The 18,205-nt window shown below is 31.7% G+C and overlaps 1 protein-coding gene and 1 long non-coding RNA gene across 4 annotated transcripts in view; one reads left to right on the top strand and one right to left on the bottom strand.

Annotated features, from left to right (window-relative positions):
- Nucleotides 1-688: 688 nt before the first annotated feature.
- On the bottom strand, nt 689-4,732 carry LOC143240587 (big defensin). 3 transcript variants are annotated; one of them, XM_076483271.1, is made up of 5 exons: nt 4,646-4,732; nt 4,307-4,421; nt 3,123-3,243; nt 2,822-2,949; nt 689-901 (listed from the first exon to the last, which is right to left on the bottom strand). In XM_076483271.1, exons 2-4 carry the CDS (start codon nt 4,412-4,414, stop codon nt 2,825-2,827), a joined length of 354 nt encoding a protein of 117 aa, XP_076339386.1. In that variant the 5' UTR covers nt 4,415-4,421; nt 4,646-4,732; the 3' UTR covers nt 689-901; nt 2,822-2,824. The 3 variants fall into 3 exon arrangements, with proteins under 3 accessions (XP_076339386.1, XP_076339385.1, XP_076339387.1); XM_076483270.1 differs by having other exon boundaries at nt 4,559-4,712; XM_076483272.1 differs by having other exon boundaries at nt 4,575-4,701.
- A 6,784-nt stretch (nt 4,733-11,516) lies between these two features.
- LOC143240589 (uncharacterized) overlaps nt 11,517-18,205 on the top strand; it is a 49,393-nt gene continuing 42,704 nt past the window's right edge. The window contains exons 1-4 of the long non-coding RNA XR_013021830.1: nt 11,517-11,948; nt 13,359-13,831; nt 15,400-16,083; nt 17,186-17,408. This is a non-coding gene — a long non-coding RNA (uncharacterized LOC143240589). The remainder of the gene's footprint in view (nt 11,949-13,358; nt 13,832-15,399; nt 16,084-17,185; nt 17,409-18,205) is intronic.

Genomic DNA, 18,205 nt, shown 5'->3' on the forward strand with positions numbered 1-18,205 from the left:
ATGTTAACTATGGACATTCCATAGTTCACTTCTCCTTCAGAAAATGAATTATTTAAAAAAACATTACCATTTGAAAAGTGATTCATATAGGTAATTGAAGTGGATAACTTTTAAGATTTTAGCCAAAATGAAGCAGATTAGCGACACATACACGATGGAAAGTAACTAAATACTTTAACCACATAATTTTTGTGCATTAACTAAATTCCATCTTTAAAAAGTAATTAAAAATCATTTAATAAACAACCGTTACATAGGTGGCGAAATTTAAAGCTGTGAATAATTCTTCACAGTTTTGACTTTTACTAGAAGTTTTTATTTTCTAACATTCTCTTTACCAACCTCGAAAAATACATACGGAACATTACTTCAATATGTGTATGAACCTTAAACAAATAATTGGAACTGTTCGATAAAATGTGTAAATCGTGTTAAATATTTCTTTGATCACCATGTATGGAGATGATCTTGGAAGGGTAAATTTAATAGGACAACCTCTGATTCTCATGTTTTATAATTAGACAAATATTCAGCTGGAAACTAACAAATGAAAGGGAAGAAGTCCAGACGAACATGACCTTATGAGGCCTACTAAAACCTGAATCTTGTAGCCGACTGTGTGTGAGTATCTGAGTATTTGTGATGTGATTATTTACTGAAATATAACGTAAAAAAAACACCCACAAAGTTTGTAGATATTGATAGAAACATATTTATTGACTGTCAGATAACGTAAAACATACTCATACACTACGAATATATATATTGGTAAGAAGACATAATACTATCTAGACATTACTAAATTACTCTAAATACCTTGAAATGTTTAGAACTGTTTACTTAATATGGCTTTAGTTTTCTTGGTTACACCTCAAATTCAGATACTTTGTCAGAGTGCCATCTGTATAATAACAATAAAACGTGATATAGTTTAGCTATTATTACTGTGGGATATTTAAATATTAAATCATTTTCTGTACTACAACAATAAAACATGTTATAATTTGACTTTCAATATTCTGTGATATTTAAATAGAATCATTTTCTATATAACAACAATAAAACATAGTTTAACCTTTATTATTCTGTGATATTTAAAGAGAATCATTCTCTGTATAACAACAGTAAAACATGTTATAGTTTAACTTTTATTATTCTGTGATATTTAAATAGAACCGTTTTTTTGTATAATAAGAATAAAACATAATGTAGTTTGAGTATTAATATTATTTGACCATTCAATAGAATCATTCTTAATATGACAGTGAAAACGTGATACGTGAATTGCATATGTAATTTTGTTAAATTTCAGACATATTTTTTTAAGGATTGTACAGAGTAAAGATTTTGTTTACTTTGCCACAATGATCCTCCAGGTTTACTTGTTCCCATCAACTATTGAAGTAAGAACATCGCGAGAACATTTATAACTGTTATACGCTACAAAGAACGTGATTTAACTTATAAAACATTTATGAAAGAACTGCCAATTTTATAAAGATAAAAAAAATTCTGTAAGGTGTCTGCCCAAGCAGGGAAGTCTGGTTTATATAGATGAGAGAACAAATGACACAGACATGTATGAATGCAACTGTATTGATTAAGAATTGGACTTTGTTTTTTATTAACAGAGGTTCTGTTATAATCTGTGTATTGATGATGATGTTTCTTTTTCTCTTAAAAGACTTTTACATCAGAAGATGACTGTCACTAGGTGTGTGTTCAAAGACACGACATGGAGGTTTTATACTTTCTCGCAAAGTAGTGAAAACCTGCTATACTTCAGACTAAGAAAGCAATACTTAAAAAGAATAACAAAAGGGAAAATGGGTCATAATAGTTAAAAATAGTAGAAAAGATAATGGTTAATAACATTTCAAATACTAGAAAAGATAGTGGTTAATAATACTTAGAGACCCGGCATGGCCAGGTAGGTTAAGGTGTTCGACTTGTAATCCGAGGGTTGCGGGTTCGAATCCCCGTCGCATCAAAGATGCTCGATTTTTCAGTCGGGGAGCATTGTAATGGTACAGTCAATCCAACTATTCCTTGTTAAAAGAATAGCTCAAGAGTTGGCGGTGGGTGATGACGACTAGCTGCCTTCACTCTAGTCTTACACTGCTAAATTAGGGATGGCTAGCACAGATAGCCCTTCAGTGGCTTTGCGCAAAATTCAAAAAACAAACAAATAATAATAGAAACAGCAGAAAGGATAGTGATTAATTACAGTTAGAAACAGCAGAAAGGATAGTGGTTAATAATCCTCGAAAGAAATGACTAATAATGTACTTATTGTACTGCTTCTAGCACGGTCTATTATTTTAATCTACTGAACAGTAAAATTCTATTACCTATGCCAAGGGATTGACTGTCATAGTTAAAACACACTCACGGCGAGAAATGTTTCGTGTTTTTAAATTTGGGTCTCCAACTATGAAATACAGAATATAGGGATCTAACGCAGAGCCAACCTGTGTGGTAGTGATAGCAAGAAAAAGAGAAATAGTTGTAATGGTTAATAAACCGAAACCTATTATTTGTCTATGTACAGAAAACTCCATGCACATAACCTATCTGTTTTTCCATAGTATCTGTCCCTATGGTCTGTTTGGACTGCCTAGAAAGTTCACCTGCGCGTACATAATGTTTCTCTAACCAATAAATAAGACCGGTATAAACGCAACATGGTCCCACATTTTCGTCGTAAGGTTATCCCAACTATTAACACAATTGCCATCTCTTGGCAGGGATACAAGATATTTGTCTATATTAAAAGTGTAAGTTCTCAATAGGTTTATAAAAACCTAACTACGAAATTTACCTGTTAGCGTGATCTGCAGCAAAAGTATCTTCCACATACAGCACTGTAGTAAGTGTCCACATATTCGTGACGGAAACACTTTGACCTACACCAACCTCTGTTGCCAGCACAGGAATGGTTATCAGAAGCTTTTCATAAGCTAAGAATTCACCAGCGAGAAAATATTGTAAATCCCAGTTCTACTTTAATATGTTTATTACTTGCTGTCCTTTCGTTAAATAAGCATTAAAACAAAAACATACAAGAAGCTGATTTCTGTAAAACTAGTTATTTCGACTACAGAACAACTTAGAAAGGATACAGGCTCGTCTTATATTTGCAGCAGTAACGGCAGCGGCACCAACTAAAGCGACCAGATAAGCCCAAACTGAAGGCCCAACAGTTGCTCCAATGTAAATTGCTGGAATTAGAGGATTTCGTTTCTAGCAAAAGAAAAAACAACTTTATCAAAAGAAAGAGAAATCGACTTTAAGACCATTAATAAAATTACAATAATTATCACATATAATAAAGAGAATATTCACAAAAATATAAAACACGAGTGGAAACAAAGAGAAGTGTCTTAACAACAATAATAATCAACGTACTGTTAACCTGATAAACACCAGTCGTATCTTGTGTTATTTGTTAACTTACTGTTAACCTAATAAACACCAGTCGTATCTTGTGTTATTTGTTAACGTACTGTTAACCTGATAAACACCAGTCGTATCTAGTGTTATTTGTTAACGTACTTTTAACCTGATAAACACCAGTCGTATCTAGTGTTATTTGTTAACCTATTAAACACCAGTCGTATCTAGTGTTATTTGTTAACCTATTAAACACCAGTCGTATCTTGTGTTATTTGTTAACGTACTGTTAACCTAATAAACACCAGTCGTATCTTGTGTTATTTGTTAACGTACTGTTAACCTAATAAACACCAGTCGTATCTAGTGTTGTTTGTTAACGTACTGTTAACCTGATAAACACTAGTCGTATCTAGTGTTATTTGTTAACGTACTTTTAACCTGATAAACACCAGTCGTATCTAGTGTTATTTGTTAACCTACTAAACACCAGTCGTATCTTGTGTTATTTGTTAACGTACTGTTAACCTAATAAACACCAGTCGTATCTTGTGTTATTTGTTAACGTAATGTTAACCTAATAAACACCAGTCGTATCTTGTGTTATTTGTTAACGTACTGTTAACCTAATAAATACCAGTCGTATCTTGTGTTATTTGTTAACGTACTGTTAACCTAATGAACACCAGTCGTATCTTCTGTTATTTGTTAACGTACTGTTAACCTGATAAACACCAATCGTATCTAGTGTTATTTGTTAACCTACTGTTAACCTAATAAACACCAGTCGTATCTTGTGTTATTTGTTAACGTAATGTTAACCTAATAAACACCAGTCGTATCTTGTGTTATTTGTTAACGTACTGTTAACCTGATAAACACCAGTCGTATCTAATGTTATTTGTTAACGTACTTGTCTGAAAAGTTTCTCTTGCTCTTCTTCCATCTTCTTCCCAATACTGTCTGTTGGAAGTAGAAGTAACAACATGTAGAACACAGCAATACCGATGTTTCCTTTCATTGTGTTTCTGTAAAACAACAAACATTATACGTCATAAAGTTACTAAGTGTACAAGAATAAATCTAGTTTAATGTTCACAGAAATGACTTTATACATTTAACGATGATACGTTTTCTAAAGAAATTAACAAGTTGTAGATTTAACCTAAGGTACTTCTCACGTTGATACCAATCGTCGTAAGTACTTTAGAATGTTTTGATTGCTTTACTACGATGCCTATATAACATTTACCAATCTTGTTGCCGGAATTATGTCAGGATGGCAACCAAAGAGAACAAGGAAGTTATGACGTATAAATATACGAAGGGGGTTTGTTCTGAGAAGCACAACTGGTATCTTTTCTGGAATTGCTAAATTTGTTTATTCTAACGGGAAATCCGTTAGATGTTAGACAAATATACACGTTTATTTTGTAACCAATTCCAGGCTTTGTTGTTTAAATCGATTTAATGATCGACTCCCAAAATATTTTTCAAATGTAAGAGTAATTTTATTTTCAGAATTTCTTCGAACGTGCTACTAGATATTACAAAAATGTTTTGAATATTCGTTGTTGGAAATATTTTCAGTGAGAAATATAATAAATATTAGAGTATCGATGTGACACTCCATAACTGCCGAGTGGCAGTGTAAGTCACCGTTACCAGTTATAAGTCATCCTAACAAATTACAGAGTAACAATGTAAGTCAATATTGAAAACCGAATTGAAAACGTTTGGCATGAGTTGAAGACCAGGGTTCATCAGAGTCATCCGAAAAACTTGCAAAAGTTGGAGGCCTTCTGTAAAGAAGAATGGGAAAAAATACCAGTCAAGTACTGTAAAACAATCATGGAGGGCTATAAGGAGAGATTGCGCCAAGTAATTCACCTGAAAGGCAACTCAACTGACCATTAAAGTGGACGCACGAACACTTTCTGCCCCTCCTATGTTTGGTTATTTGTTTATAAACAGTTTTTTGTCGTTCAATTTACATAAAAATTTATGTAGATGTGTGTTAGTATAATATTTATAATACACCATACTTTCATTATTCTGATCGTGATACTTTTTAAGTTAAGCTATTTTTTTACTACCGATATTCGGATTGAGTGGAACGTTATAACACTTCTACGGTTGAAAGGGGCAAGAGTGTTTGTTGTAGAGATTCGAATCCGTAAATTTCAGTCGAGTGTAATAATCAGTTGTTCATGCTGGACTCGAGATGGTGGGACGCCCCTGAATTTTTATAAAATATTACTTTCTAGTGTAAGTCATACGATTCACGATCGTCTTAGTCTCCTCCACTGTGAAACACGGTACATTTAATAACCCCATCATAGCCTGTGCCCCGGGAATCATTTTAATTTATGTAATGTTTTTAATTTGGACTTGTTTTTATTATTTTAATATCATATGCCTGATGTTTAAATTTACTGTTGCTATAACGGTTGTTTTTTATATACATACCTCCCCACCAGTTGCACAAGGGTATATGGATGCCATAGGTGGGCAAAAGACAGAGAGCCCATTGTGCTTAATAACAAACAACAAAATCTATACATAATTTTATGACGTATCAAAACTGACAGGAAAATTAATTGGATATTTTGAGATTTACAACTCGGGGCGACACAGAAGAACATCTTCCAAGAACATGTTCAAAATAACGGAAACTTTTATCTGGCTTGTGATTTGCCCTTTTCCGTTGTGATGATGAAATCCCTATACGGGTATCTCCGAGTACTGAGGGAACCACTTACATGTAACAATATTCAGGAACAGTTCCGGGTGTTTCTTTATACAGTCCAAGGTACTAAAGCGGTTTTCATATTACACATGTATCTTACGACAAAACATAAATTCAGCACGAACTTGGTGACGACCCAGTCTCGTGCTCTGGACGATACTAGTTGATCTTATATATTTTAAACATCCAAATATTCTCAAACTGCTTCGTTATGGTTAGAGATTTTTATAAATATATTAAAATCTTAAAACATTATTTAACACAACACTTAACACATATATCTTATAAACAGAATTTTTCAGACAATTAGACAAAGGTTATAATGTCTAACTCATAAAATACCTTATTTAAAGTAAAGATACCTTATTTAGAGAGACAAATGAAAATATGACAATCATCGATAAGCCTTTATTCATATGTAAAATGAAATAATATTTCTCATATTCAAGCAGGAAAAAAAAACGACTTAGCCGTATATCACCCAACAAATTTTCACTGGTCAAAACAATACAAAGGAGCCACAAATACTTCTCTTAAAATACGGTAAAACCGAAACATCTTCTATTATCTGATTTTAGATTACCAGTTAGAAAACAATGACGAAGTCTACTCGTTTTACCGATAACAAAAACGTTGACGCAGCAGTAGTAATAACGTGTAGACGAGACGAGTTCTCCATAACAGATGTAGGGGTAACTTGTGTACACAAAATGAGTTCCTTTATAACGCTACTGGTAGTAACATGTGTAGACCTGATGAGTACTTTTACAACGCTAATAGTAGTAACAGGGCCCGGCATGGCCGAGCGCGTAAGGCGTGCGACTCGTAATCCGAGGGTCGCGGGTTCGTGCCCGCGTCGCGCTAAACATGCTCGCCCTCCCAGCCGTGGGGGGTGTATAATGTGACGGTCAATCCCACTATTCGTTGGTAAAAGAGTAGCCCAAGAGTTGGCGGTGGGTGGTGATGACTAGCTGCCTTCCCTCTAGTCTTACACTGCTAAATTAGGGACGGCTAGCACAGATAGCCCTCGAGTAGCTTTGTGCGAAATTCCAAAAACAAACAAACTAGTAGTAACATGTGTAGACCAGATTAGTTCACCATAAGAGTACTATTAGTAACATGTGTAGACCAGTTCCGTATTCGTTACACTAAAAACATTTTTGCTATATTAACATCTTTTATTAGTTGTGTTCCTATTCCTTATCTATTAAACTAAATAAACCCTTGCTACTTTCACATGTTTTATTAGTTGTGTTCTTATTCTGTATACATTAGACCAAACACAACCTTGCTACATTAACATGTTTCATTTGTTGTGTTCCTCTTCTGTATACATTAGACTAAACACACCCTGCTACACTGACATCTTTTATTAGTTGTGTTTTTATTCTGAAAAAAATTGGGTAAAGATACCCTTGCTACATTAACATGTTATTAGTTGTGCTATTATTCTGTATCTATTGGACTAAACACACCCTTGCTCCATTAACATCTTTTATTAGTTATGTTTCTAATCTGTATAGATTAAACTAAAGACACTCTTGCTACACTTACATCTTTTATTAGTTGTGTTCCTATTCTGTGTCCATTTCATCTAAAGATACTCTTACTACATGAATAATTCTTATTGATACTGTTCCTGCTTTATAGTCAGTAGGTTAAAAATATTCTTGCTAAAGTGAGAGCTTTTTATTTTTAATTATGACAAGTTTTCTTTTTAGTTTTAGCAAAATGTGATGAAACCAAAAGAATGTGATTTTCATTATTGTTCTTGAAATGTACTTCATTGTACCAAATATATGTAACAAAAATTATATATCCATAGAAAGGCTTAAATCCAGCTTAGAAAAATAAGACATAGTAATTTTGATCGGGAAGGAATATTTATAAAATAAAATATTTGTTTTTTGCATTTTTTTATTGATATCACTTGAAAGAGTTGTTTGTTGTCAACAGAACAAGTCAGACTTACCCTATGTTATACCAATCAAAGAGCTGTGAACAACAACCATATGATTTATCTGTGTACTCTTGTTACAACTAATCAGATTTAACCTTTCTTATGCCACTCTAGGAACTGTAAACAACCACATGATTTATGTGTGTAATCCTGTTACAGCTAAACAGATTTAACTTTTCTTACACCACTCTAGGAACTGTAAACAATAGTATATGATTTACGTGTGTAATCCTGTTACAGCTAAACAGATTTAACCTTTTCTTAAACCACTCTAGGAATTGTAAACAACAACCACATGATTTATGTGTTTACTCTTGTTACAGCTAATCAGATTTAACCTTTCTTACCCCAATCTAGGAACTGTAAACAACAACCACAATTTGTTTTTTGTGGTATTTTGTTGTTTATTTTAGGCAGCTCCTTTGAAAACAATTGTTACTAAAATCCACTCGATGTCTTGTCTGAGTCGTAATATTACATTGCTTTCAGTTAACATGGCTTCACATAATGTTTTCAAACTCTAGTTCTTGTCCCTTGTCATTAGTTAAAACTGTTGAAGAATTTTGGAAGTCTTAATCTAAATTTACTGTTAAATATATAGAGCCACAGTTATCCTTTATAGATCATTTTTTACCTAATTCAAAGATAAAAATCATATTGACAAATAAACACTTCTGAAAGCATAAAGGATACTAAACATGTATTAGAATCAGGTAATAAACTGACTGAAATCTTGTGAAAAAAACAAGTTTATAAATAAACTCTCCAGGGGTCATTCATGTTTAATATCTTTTAGAATTATCAAATGTTGTCCAAAAATGTGGGTAGGTATTTCGATAAAAATATCATGTAACCGACATCACACAGGGCATCTGCTTCACATTCTCTTATTTTTCAACTTATTCATATTGACATTACTGAAATTATGAAAACAGTTTTAACTAGATAATCACTTTCTATAAACATATGAGCAGCTGATACAGCTTAATGCAGATATTCAAATTTATCTCCTTTTACAGTACATATGTGATCAGCATCTCCTAGTGATCTAACTGTTGCCTCAAGAATTTCTTCTACAGCTTGGCATTAAACGTAGAACTCACCATATTCTACAACAGAAATTAAAGAAACACTCAAAATAAGAAACACATATTATCATTGTATCCTTGTAAACATGAAACACATCATACAAAACTGAAACACAAATACAAGTATGAACAGAAACAAACACATCAGTATTTAGTAACTTGGTTTATAACAACTTAAAAGGTGTTTTAGCTTACTCTAGTTCAGAGATTCACAAATGTTACTTTCATTTCAATTCATTTATCAGGTAGTGGTCAAAATCTTTTTTAAATGCCAACAGAACCAAAGGAAGATATTACAAATTATCTTTCAGGTTCTGGTAATTGCAGATTTATGTCATCTGACAGAGTCTTACAGCAGACATTAAAAATAAACTCTACAAATTTTTGGTGAAAGTAGTGATCCTGGGTGTAAACTCCACAAGACTTTGGTGGAAGTAGTTATTCTGGATGTAAACTCCACATGTCCTTCATGGAATAGTGATTATGTATTAAACTTCAGAAGCCCTTGATGGAAGTAGCAATTCTGGATGTAAACTCTACAAGTCCTTGGTGGAAGTAGTGATTCTGGATGTAAACTCCACAAGTTCTTGATGGAAGTAGATTGTGGAGATAAGGTCCACAAATCCTTGGTGTAAGTAGTGATTCTGGATGTAAACTCCACAAGTCTTTGGTGGAAGTAGTGATTTCTGATGTAAACTCCACAAATCCTTGGTGGAAGTAGTTATTCTGGATGTAAACTCCATGAGTCCTTGGAGGAAGTGATGATTCTGGACATGATGATATATTGCACAACTCTGTAAGAAGTTCCATTGTTGGATGTGATGCTACACTCACCATGTTTCACAACTGTCTTTCAACAATGATTCCATAATATAGCCCTCCTACTTACCAAATGCACCTGTTTGAATTCTACTGTTGGAAGCAGGGTTCATTTGAGAGAACAAGATCTAGACTATTGAATATCTGTAAGAAATATTGCTTTGTGTGCTGAACATTTACAGAGGTTAAAAGGATTGCTATTTAATTAATAAGCAATCACAGCCTAGCATAATTCACTGTGCTAAATGGCAACTCAGCTTCTGGGAGCTCCAGGTTTTGTAGTGGATTGAAATGGACCTGGCAAACAAGTGCTTACTGTGCAGAGATTTTGAGGAGGGAAAGGATGTTCAGGCGAACATCATATAGAGGTCAGATCCTCATCATGATAATGACATGCATGCATGCACGCACACACACACCAAAAAGTCCAAGATCGATGACAAATTGCTTTATATGTTGCTTATTGTCTGAACATCCAAATCCACAACATGACATAAAAAACCTGAAATGTTCTTGTTATCTCCTATGCGCAGTATACCCTAGGATGTAAATAGCAGATAATTATATGTGGGTTTATTGTTAATGTTCCAGGCTACATAACTCTTTTCAGATATTGATGAAGCAGGATACTGTATATTGTGGACAGCTTTAAAATTCTAGAGCAGAGAAATTAAATAAAAGCATGCTACCATTGTAATGAATAAAGAATGATGAGCAATAAATTAAACAGAAACATTTACATATTAGCATGATGTCATATTTTTAAGTAATTTAATGTGTTGTATTAAACTGCTGTGACCAGATGTCTCTGTAAGACCTTAGAGAGGATGGTTAATGCTCATCTTGTTTGGTTCCTTGAATCAAACAACTTCCTCCCACCCAACCAGTGTAGGTTCCAATAACACCACTTTATCATGGACCACCTGATTAGACTTGAAATGTCAATCAGAGAAGCCTTTCTCAAACAGCAACATCTTGTATCAATATTCTTTGACATTGAGAAGGCTTATGTTACAATATGGAGGTATGGCATTTTGTGAGACCTCCAGATACATTGGTTATGTGGCCATTTGTACATCTATTAGTTATTGAGGTGAACCTTGTATGTATATGCTTTAGATCTGTTAGTTATTGACGTGACTATTGTTTGTATATGTTGTAGATTTATTAGTTACTGATGTGTGTGCAATATAGGTTTACTTCAAGTATGTATAACAAATAGGTTTACTTCAAGTATGTATAACAAATAGGTTTACTTCAAGTGTATATAACAATGTAGGTTCACTTCGAGTTTCTATAACGATGTAGGATTACTTCAAATATGTATAACAATGTAGGTTTACTTCTATAATGTATAACATGCAGTGTATGACAAGGTAGGTATACTTCATTAACATATCTTTGTTGTTTCAAAGGAAGCATTAGGTGTTTTCTACATCTAAAATTTAGGTGAAATGTTACAATTTCCATCATTTGTTTCACTTTTAACCATTATTTATTTTCTTTGTCTTTTCATTCATAAAGCTAAACATTATCATAAATGTTTCATAACTGCATAATTAATTATTAACAATCTTTGAGAAGACATGTTTCTTGTTCTCAACCTTGTTTTAAAGAATCAAAAGTGTGATTATTTGTGTGTAAGATTCTTATAACAATTGTTCCATTTTATCAACTAAAATAAAAAAGTAAATGAACATTTCTTAATACAAATATGTATGAACCAGTTCTTTGATAATCATGTACTCTGATTCTCTGTTAAAAATTATAACCAAACCTGTTCTGGACAGATTGGATATGATCAAAGTGCCAGTCTAGGAAACATTTGTAGCCAGAGAGGAGTGGAAGTGTTTTAGTAGACTTGCTTCACCTTCCTCTGAGAAGTGAAGTAGAAGATGCATGCATATGTATTGCTGTAATTCACCATCTAGCAAGTAAGGTGAGGGTACTTCTTCTGCGAATAACACCAACATTCTTTACCTGTATCACACTCAGTAATGTAGAGAAGGGGTCACTAAAACGTTTTCCAGAGACCAAAAGTACACCAACATCTTCTATAAGTATCACATCTAGTCTTACACTAACACTACAGTCTTGGTGTCATGCACACTGTGTAACCTCCACTTGATACTGATGTGCACTCTTCACGTAACTCAATGAGATGCTTATTCCTACTCCATTTCTCAACATTCATCTGCCACTGGGTGACATGTTTTTATATGGTTTCATTAAAAACATTTTTCATTACAAATGAATACAAGAATAAAAGCAAGCGAAAAGAGCAAACTTCTGATGAAAACAACAAGTGAATTGGAACCATAACAAATTACTTACTTTGTTCATGTTCAGCACTAATTTATATAGTCTTATAATCAGCAGTATCAGAATATATTGTATGGTTTTATAGTTCTAACATTACATTTGTTTGTATGGTTTTCCACTTAACAGTATCAGAATATGTTGTATAGTTTTATAGTTCTAACAGTATACTTGTTTATATGGTTTTCCACTTAACAGTATCAGAATATGTTGTATAGTTTTATAGTTCTAACAGTACTTGTTTACCTGTTTAGTATCAGAATATATTGTATAGTTTTCCAGTTAGCACTGTATCAGAATATGTTGTATAGTTTTATAGTTCTAACAGTATACTTGTTTGTATGGTTTCCACTTAACAGTATCAGAATATGTTGTATATATAGTTCTAACAGTACAGTTTTTACAGTTCTAATATTACATTTAGTTATATGTCGACTTCCAGTCAACACTATGAGAATTTGTTGTATAGATTTATCAAGTATCTAGTCTTGTAGTAAATTGTGCTTTACGCTAACATGACCATTATTTATTTAATCTTCCAGTTAGTACCATTAGATTATGTGATAAAGTATACATTGTTCCAATCTTACACTTGTTTACACATATTAAAGAGTTGTTTGTTCACTTCATTTAGTTCATTAAACCATAATGTTTATAAAATGAAATTATTGTGAGTGTCTTTGAATACCATGGAAAATTATGTGTGTATATATATTTCACAAAAAATTGTTTGTAGTAATTAATGTCAGTTTGGTTTGACGTTTATATCTTATAATTGAAATGAACTAATAATTCATTTTTAGGAATCTCAACTCAGATGTAGACTAGAAACATTATTACTATTTAGTTTTATTGAAAGAAACAATAAACTGTTCTAAATTAAAGTAATTATTTCTTCACACTTCTCCAATGAATCGACAGGTTTTAAAAATATTGGAAAGTTCTAAATTCTAATAATCTGATAATTTGTTTGATTTCTGTCAACTAGTAAGTTTATTTTATGATCATTATTATTTTTTCTCTCTTGTAGAATCGACGTTTACTTGCAATACAAGAATTAGTGAGGCTTCTTCGTCCAGGAGGTCAAGCATTAGTATATGTGTGGGCTATGGAGCAGGACAAAATTGATGGTCCCTCAAATTATTTGAAACCATCCAGAGAAGCAAAATTAAATAATGGGTGTGACTCGGCTGAAATCAGTATCTCACCAATCCTGTGCAAGTCAGTTATACTTGAAACCTCAGACTGTAAACTTCCCATTCATACAAAGAGAACTTGTTTCAAACAACAAGACATGTTAGTTCCATGGTGTAGAAAACTATCTACTGCTTGTGATATACAAACTACTAGTGCTGATAAAACATTTCACAGATTCTACCATGTCTTTAAGAAAGGAGAAATTGAGTCACTTATTGAAAAAATTCAGAAAGTTTCCATACAAAATTGTTAGTATGATAAGGGAAACTGGTGTATCATTTTAGAAAGAAATGATACAAGATTTAGGTAAAAATTTTAATTTTTTTATAACAGTGAAATAGGATGTAACAACACAATATGGTTTTCGTCATAATCAAATAAGATGTAACAATACAACATGGTTTTTATTACAGTGAAATAGGATGTAACAATACAACAGATGGTTTTATCATGATCAAATAGGATGTAACAAAGTAACAGATGGTTTTAATCATAATCAAATGGGATATAACAATACAACATGGTTTTCATCATAATCAAATAGGATGTAATAATACAGCATGGTTTTTATCACAGTGAAATAGGACATAACAATACAACAAATGGTTTTTATCACAGTGAAATAGGATGTAACAATATAACAGATGGTTTTTATCATAGTGAAATAGGGTGTAAGAATTAGTGAATAGAATATGAACATTCTGTCACTTGAGATGATATTTTATATGAATTTATATTTATTAGCTAATTATTTTGTTATAAATTTTTTTCAGTAATTGCCAAAAACTTACAAACCCACTAATCTAGTTTCAGCATTTAGTTGATAGCTCCGATTGAAGTTATATCAGCAAAATAATGGGCACATAAAGAGAGACATTAGGGATATATAGGTTCTTATATTTATTTACAATAATAGTAATAAACTCCACAAAGCTAAAATTCATGTGTAATAAACTTCGTGTTTAGTGGCAATCCTACTGAACTGAGTAGCTGTTTCGAAAATACAGCAATTTTTACATTGGGCCAATTCTAAATTTAAATATGTGTTAATATAATGTTCTAGTAATGTAAACATCAACATCACTTTTAGTTATACTTGATATCACTGATTGGATGTTAATATATAGTTATATTAATGTAAACAATAACATCACTACTTAGATATACTTCATATTACTGATTGGATGTAAATATACTGTTATAGTAATGTAAACATCACAATTTAGTTTTTCTTGACATCACTAATTTGATGTTGATATATAGGTATATATGAATTACATATATGTATATACATGTGTTTGTGTATACCTGAATATATACTGACAAAACTGTCACTTGTTTATTTGTACATAATTGTGTGGTCATACATCTAAATATACTGACAGAACTATTACTTATGTATATGTACATATATATGTTTGTGTATATTGACAAAACTATGACTTATTTATATTTAGATATGTGTGTACATATTTGTATATATTCTGACAAAATTGTGACTTATCTATACGTACATGTGCATGTATACATGTATATGTACTGATAAAACTGTGACTTATGTATACATATATAAATATGTGTGCATAGATCTATGACTTGTGTATATGTACATATATATATATTTATACTGTTAAAATATGACTAATGTGTATGTACATATATCTGTGCGTGTATACACGTATATATACTGACAAAACCATGACTTGTCTTATGTATATGTACATATATGTGTATCTATACATGTATATATACTGACAAAACTATTACTTGTGTGAGGTATATTTACATGTATACACATCAAAACGTGTAATAATGAACGTGTACTGAATGATGAAAGATTATAAAATCGTATAACCCGTGCGCTTTTTTTAAAGGTGGACCTTTCTTCCATTGGATCAAACTTAAAAGAAGTCATTTACTCGTGTGATGTATTGTACAAGGTTGTAGTGCAGAACTCTCTTAATCAGTGGAACTGACAACCAACTTAACCTTTCGAGCCTGCTGCCATCTATGTAATTTTACGTGCACTAATCTCCATGGCATTTTTCATATGATCTGTCTAACAAAAATCATATTACATAAAGAGATTTATCATGTAAGAATAAATCATAATATAATTGAAATGGTTAATTTTGTAGATATGAATTTACTTACAACTGCTTCTATGCTATAACGTCTTTAAATTACCATAATATTGCATGTTTAAATATAAAAAAAAACATTGTAAAACCAAAATCGAAAAAGATTAACCGCTCATATATGATGGCGAGTAACTCTGTACAAAGCATTGGACACTTTAACCATATAGTTTTCATCCAGTAAGTAAATTTCATGCTGATATAATACCTTTTTAAAAATTTGTTTAGTAAAAAACTGTTCAAAGAATGGTGTAATTTCAACCTGTAATTAAATCTTTATTGTCCTTGTTTTTTTAGAAGATTTTATTTACCGATCTTCAAAAACATACATGAAGCATCCATTAAACACTTGTATAACGGCGAATGAAAACCTTAAACATATTGCGATGTGAAAGTTGTTGAATCAAGTAATAAGTAAATGTATATATTCTGCTCTTTTTAGGGTGATTTAAATCTATAGTTATTAATTGTATACATCACATTGTATAAATTATAGTTCTTTTAGTACTGAAAATTAAACTATGTAACCAAATGTTTACTTTTTCTTGTTCCTGGGCAGAAAGTGTTATTTCCCAATTGATTATGCCTAAAGTACATGGAAAAGACCTATTTTTCTCTTCAAACTTTGCTCTTGTGACCCGGGAGCGTATAATGAAACATGATGGGAGACTATATTTGGGGGCTGATACGTGAAAGTGATTTACATTATAGTGGCAAACGTCGAAAATCTACTCACTTCTAAAGATGTTTGTATAACTTTAGTATAAATATATGTAAATATTGATTCATATGTTGTTTTATTCAGACCATATATAAATGAAAATTTGTAAATTTTACCGTTTTTATATAGAAAATACGTTAATTTCTAATCTTCATTGTCCAGGTCACAAAAGAAAAGTTTGAAGGAATTAATGGCCATTGTCTATAGTTTACAACATAAGCAATTAAAAGGAATAACACATACTATTCAGGAACAAAATTGTGTTACATAGTGTAATTAATTATATGGTTGAGTTAGTTTTAATTAACATATTTTCCTTATAGGATCATTTAACTGGAAAAATATGTAATTAATATAATAATAAGCGCTCTTTTATAACAAATTAATTATAAACATATTAATGTATTTGAGTTTTCAGTTCTTTATACGGAAAATTAATTATAAATGAGTTGTGTTAGCATCCTTTCAGAGTGAATCAATCATAACTGATTTAATTAACATTAAGCATCCTTTTTACGACAAATTAATTAGTGTAAAGAGTTTTTTTATGACGACTTAATTAACTAATGAACTGAATTAAGCGTTACATTGTAACATATCCTTTACACAATACCCTCTGAAAATAGCCAAATCATTCTATTATATTGTTACACATATAGAACAATTATAAAATACATTGTAACCCATTCTTAAAACAGCGACCTCTGGAAATAATCAAATCATTCTATTACATTGTTACAGATACAGAGTGTGATATAATACATTAAAACAGTAACCTCTGTATGCGTCTTTACGCTATAGGTACAAAGCCGTTGTTTCAACTGTACAATATGCACTACAAATGCTGACGAACATGGTTACGGAGACATGTTTATTGAACAGTCATCAGTACGAAACTCGGGGACAAAGAAACCAAGACACCAGGACCTATAAAAGTAAATAGGTTAAATCAGCATGAAACTGTAACAAGCAAGATATGTTCTGTGATTGGTCGACTGAGAATCATATTATATCGGAGTTAAAGGTACATTTCCATATTTTATTGATCAATTGACTAACACATATAAAAAACCTGCATCTCTAATTTTGATTGGTCAATTGAATAAAGCGTTACAAACACAGTCAACATGTTTGGGGTGTTTCATGGTTATAGACGATTGAATTCTATCAGCGCATTATCTGTCGTACCCTAGTAAATTATTACAACGTATATTTACATATAACAGAAGAAAACAAATATTCTTTAAACAGTATATTGCGTCTTTATGTTTTATATAATATGTATATATATATATCACTACTAATTTCTTCAACACTTGTCAGAATCTCATTTTTGTGTTATATATATATAAATTACTACTAATTTCTTCAACGCTTAATAGAATCTCCTGTTTATGTTATTTATAAATATATTACTGCTAATTTCTTCAACACTAATCAGAATATCGGGTTCGCGCTACTTATATACATATTACTGCGAATTTCTTCAACACTTGTAAGAATCTCGTGTTTGTACTATTTATATATATGTTACTACTAATTTAATCAACACCTGTCAGTTTCTCGTACTTGTGTTATTTATATATTATTTCAAAAACATTCAACATTCGTCAATAACTGGTTACTCAAAACTAGTGATTAGTGTTGTTCTACACTACTGCATTCTTAACTCTTCATTCAATAATTACGTTAATCAACACAAGTAATTAATATTCTTCTACTCTCCTCAAGTCTAAACTCTTCAAACAACACTTACGTTAATCAACACTAGTAATTAGTGTTGTTATACTCTCCTGTATTCTAAACTCTTCAAAGAATACT

This window comes from Tachypleus tridentatus, chromosome 13 (assembly GCF_004210375.1).
Source record: "Tachypleus tridentatus isolate NWPU-2018 chromosome 13, ASM421037v1, whole genome shotgun sequence".
Lineage (NCBI taxonomy): Eukaryota > Metazoa > Arthropoda > Merostomata > Xiphosura > Limulidae > Tachypleus > Tachypleus tridentatus.